This window comes from Haliaeetus leucocephalus, unplaced genomic scaffold (genome assembly GCF_000737465.1).
Source record: "Haliaeetus leucocephalus isolate CR32 unplaced genomic scaffold, Haliaeetus_leucocephalus-4.0 Scaffold1000, whole genome shotgun sequence".
NCBI lineage: Eukaryota > Metazoa > Chordata > Aves > Accipitriformes > Accipitridae > Haliaeetus > Haliaeetus leucocephalus.
In genome coordinates, this window is record NW_010973436.1 from 1,854,918 (window position 1) to 1,859,212 (window position 4,295).

Sequence of the window (4,295 nt, forward strand, 5' to 3'; positions counted from 1 at the left end):
GGGGGGGGGAAGGGGGGGAAAAAAAAAGCATGTGCACTTGCAGACTGAAGTGGAGTTAGCGTAGGACCTACCCAAACATTGTGCTGGAGCAGCTGGGAGCTGGCAGCCCGTGGAGGCAGCGCTTAAGGGTGTTTGGGGAGATGCTTGTAGGGGGAAAGTGGGACTGTGTGAACTCACCACCCCTGGAAATCTGGGGGGCAGGATGGCCCAAGCAGCACCACAGCAAACCCTGGGGATTTTGGGGGCTGGGTGACAGCCGCGCTGTGCCAAGCCTCCTGCCTTGCCCAAGGAGGGGATGGTGGGGCATCAGCCCACTGTCGTTGGGCAGCAGATCTGCACCCAAAAAAAGGTGGAGGAAGGAGCCGTGCGCCACGGAGGGGCTGCGAGGGCGAGAGGGACCGGGACCCGCTGGCGGTGCGGAATCGAGCCAGCAACGATAAGCTGAGACAGGAGGGCGGTTTTCTTGTGGCGGCTTTGTCTGGGGGACAGCGATTGAACGAAAAAAATCTCGGCTGTTGTTATTTATTTTTAGTCGTGCTAATTTTTTTCCGAGGCTGGGAAGCTGCTTTCCAAGGCAGGTCCCTGGAGGATGCGGGCAGCAGGTCTCGAGCTAGCACACAAAATGGCTTTGAACGGGGAGGAGGAGATGGGAGTTAAAAGCCGAGTCGTGTCCCTGGTAAATCAATCGACCTGACGGGGAATGTTTCTAGCAGGCCACGAGCCCTGCTGAGAGCTTTTAGCTGCTTGCAGGAGCGATTGAACCAGGAGCAGTGATATTTTTCAGCAGCTGCTTCGTGCATGGCCAGTGCTGGTCCCCAAATTGGTGCTGGGGCTGATGCTGGGTCCCCCCAGCTAGTCTGTCATGGCAGGCTGGGAGGTGGGCACCTCTCCTGGAAGCCCTGGGATTTAGGGACTTTAATCTCAAGGGTTTTTCTGGGATGTGGGACTTTGAAAAGCCTCCATGTCTGGGCATTGCTCACCCAATGTGCACAGTGGTGCTCGAGGGAGGACGAGACCTTTATTTGGGGGAAAATGAGATGTTTTTGGAGCTGTGTTGGGTCTGCAGAGGGGAAGGCCAGGGCAAACCCATGGTCAGGAGCTGGTGTTGGGTTTTGTAGCAAAATCCCTGGGTGGAAAGTCCAGCTCCGTGGCTTATCGGGTGGATCAGGCGCTGTCTCCCTGTCTGATGGCCCCTCGCCTGGAAACCAGGTCCTGGCACATGGGTAGAGGCGATGTTGTGACTCAGAGCTCCAATCAATGTTAATTAATTCAATGATAACGAATGAGAGGGGGAGAGAGAGAGAGAGAGACAAGAAGAAACACTGTGGGATATTAATGCACTAGGCTTGGCTTTGGGACATCTGGCTTGGGGTTGGCTTGGGAAGTTTTGGTCAAGAGCAGCTTTCTGGGAGGAGAGGGCTGCGGCTGGGATGACTTCTTTCCTCTGCTCTTCATTTTTACCCTCAAAATCACCCTGACTCCATGTCTGGTTTCTTTCAGAGAATCATTTTCCATGTCTCCATCTCTGGGTGCATTCTGAGGCTTTTTAAAAACATTTTTTCCTGGTTTACTGGTGGAATAGCAGCATTTTATCCCTCCAAAGAAGGCCATTTCACTTTGTAGTTACTCTGTTTTCTGCACCCTGCAAAGTTTGGGTCCTCTGGAAGCTCAGTCTCCCTCACCTTCTCCTATTTCTCCACAAATAGCCAGTGAAAGCAGTGTCTAACGGCGTGTTTAATACTTGTGTCTTTAATTGCAGACACCTGCCAAGATGTCCTCTCTTCCAGTTACCCCCAGGGTGAGGTGGTCACCTTCTCCTGAGCTCCGGCTGGATGCAGGCAGCACCCTGGTGAGGGATGCCTTCCCTGAGGGATGCTCTCCCTAAGGGATGCCTTCCCCAAGGGATGCTTGCCCCGAGGGACGCCTTCTCCGAGGCGGAGGCGTGTGTGCCCCGAGGGATGCTGTCCCTGAGGCTAAGGGATGCGTTCCCCAAGGCCAAGGGATGCGTTCCCCAAGGCTCAGGGAAGCTCTCCCTGAGGCCAAGGGATGCATTCCCCAAGGGAGATGCTCTCCCCGAGGCTGAGGGATGCTCTCCCCAAGGCTGGGACATGCATGCCCCCATGGATGCCCTCCCTGAGGCCAAGGGATGCTCTCCCCAAGGAGCTTTGCTTGCCCACCACAGCAGCCCAAAGCTCCAGTTGCCAGCTCCGCAGCTGGGGGGGTGGGGGTTGGCAGCCAGGTCTCCCCCCGCAAAGAGGTGCTGCATGGCAGCGGGGCCGGGAAGGGAAGTCGGGGTGCCAGGGGCGGCCCCGCTCCCCTGCCTGCTGCCAGCCCTGCCACGTAGACGCTGCCCGGCTCCCCAGCGAACCCCTGGGCTGCCCCCCTCCCCTCGCCCACGCTTTCGGATGCACCTCGCCCCTCCGCCTCCGGAGACTCGCCAGCTGCTCACCCGAGACATCGCTGCCCGCGGCTCCATCCGTGCTCTGACCCCCTCCATCGTCAAATGGCCGCTGGGGACCCTTCCCTGGGGTTTCAAAGGCTCCATTCAAGGTGCCACGAGCGGGTCGCTGCACCATCGCCCCCCTCTCATGGGTGCTTACCCCAGGGTGCAGACCCCGAGAGGATGGGGGGTACGAGCGGGTCGGTTTGGGCGCAGGGACGGGGATGGGAAGCAATAGGTGAATGAGGTGGGGTGAACCCGGCTGGCCTGGAAGGGTCAGTGTCTTTCTAATGCTGTTACATATCTCTGTGATCAAGGCAATACTACTCCCATTTCCGTCTGTCCTGTACGCATGCCTCTACCTGTCCAACCGTACTAGAGTTCGAATAAAGACATCCATGAGCTGAGTCAGCTCCCGTACCCCTCCTGCCTCCGTGTTTCCTTGCCACCAGCTCCCTGTGTGCCCACAAAGCCCTGTCCCCACCCCGGGTGTCCCTGGCAGTGGGGACAGTGATTTCAGCAGTGGCGTTGCCTGAATGTTGTGGTTGAGATCCTTGCTTTCTCGCACAGCTTGGATGAGAGCCCACTGGAAAGCCCACGGCAGACTGGCTTCAACATCCACATGATATTCATTTGTGGAAGGAAAGGCACTGCAGAGCTGACAAATGCGTTGGCTCTGCCCGCTCTGACTATCAAAGATGAAATAATCAGCATTATGGCCACACCAGTGCCATCCTTATGTTTCAGAGTGAACACTACATTGAGGTGAACGGCCTGGTCCTCCCCAAGCTGTCTGGGCCGCCTGGCCGCAAAGCTGAGCAGACAGCACTACACTGATTCGTGGATTTAGGGCTGAATATTTCACACCCTTTTGAGGCTGGGGTGTTCCCGGTGTTGCCTTTTGACCGGCTCCGAAGGAGGTTTAAACACCCTGCACTCCCCACCCCGAGACACAACGTGAGCCCCCGAAGAGCCAGAGAGGCCTGGCACGACTGATCACTGCTGCAGTGAGTTGGAGGGGTCTCAGCTGACCCCTCCAGGATGGAGATTTTGGGACTCCACCTGTTGACAACTTGCCCCAAGGGCTTGAGGTCTTTTATTCGAGACTGGCAGTGCAGGAAAAGGCCAGAATGCTTAAAACCAGGGAGGGGGGAGGAGAGGGAACCAAAAAGCTGCCACAAAACTGAAAAGAAAGCAGTGACAAATGTAAGCAATCAGTGGCTGGGGGCCAAAGAGCAATTAAAGCGCAAGCCTTCCTCCGAGGCTGGGAGCGAGATGCTCCGCTTCCCGCTGCGGCTGCAGAGAGCCCTTGTGAGAGCCCCGCCATGCTGCTGAACGTGCCAGGGCCCTTCTCCGACATGGCCGTGGTCACGGATTGATCCTCGGATCGATGCCGAGTGCTTGGGTTGGCCGATCAGGGTCAAGTGATGCTCAGCACCCGCATCCCCCCCGGGTCCTGCTCAGGCAGGTTGGGGGCCGTGAGTGCTCGGAGCATCTTGGCAGTGCTGGGGACCTGCCAGGCTGCTTGAGGGTGACCGCAAGGGGAGCGGGACAGCCTGACCCTTTGGGAGGTGGGTTTAGGGACAGGGTGGTCACGCTGTGGGTGGCTGGTAAAAAGATAGCTGGAGATGTCCCCTGTAGTGTTCTCCAGCAGCAGGACGAGGTCCCTTCTCCAGCCTGGACAAAACCTCTTCCCACCACCGTTCTGTACCACATTGGCCATTTGCAACCTGTTCCCCACTGACCCCTGTGCAAAAAAAATTAATCAGGAGGAACAACCCAGTGGCTCAGGGACCGAGTGTGTCACCAGGGATCCCCCCCAGCTCTCCAGGGTGTCCATCTCCTTCCTCCTCCT

The 4,295-nt window shown here is 57.5% G+C and overlaps 1 protein-coding gene across 1 annotated transcript in view; it reads left to right on the plus strand.

Annotated features, from left to right (window-relative positions):
• The window catches only part of KCNC4 (potassium voltage-gated channel, Shaw-related subfamily, member 4), a 20,486-nt gene extending 18,665 nt beyond the window's left edge, over window positions 1-1,821 (plus strand). Inside the window, exon 4 of the mRNA XM_010584595.1 lies at window positions 1,760-1,821. Coding sequence (XP_010582897.1) covers window positions 1,760-1,821 — 62 coding nt within the window. The remainder of the gene's footprint in view (window positions 1-1,759) is intronic.
• The last annotated feature ends 2,474 nt before the right edge of the window (window positions 1,822-4,295 follow it).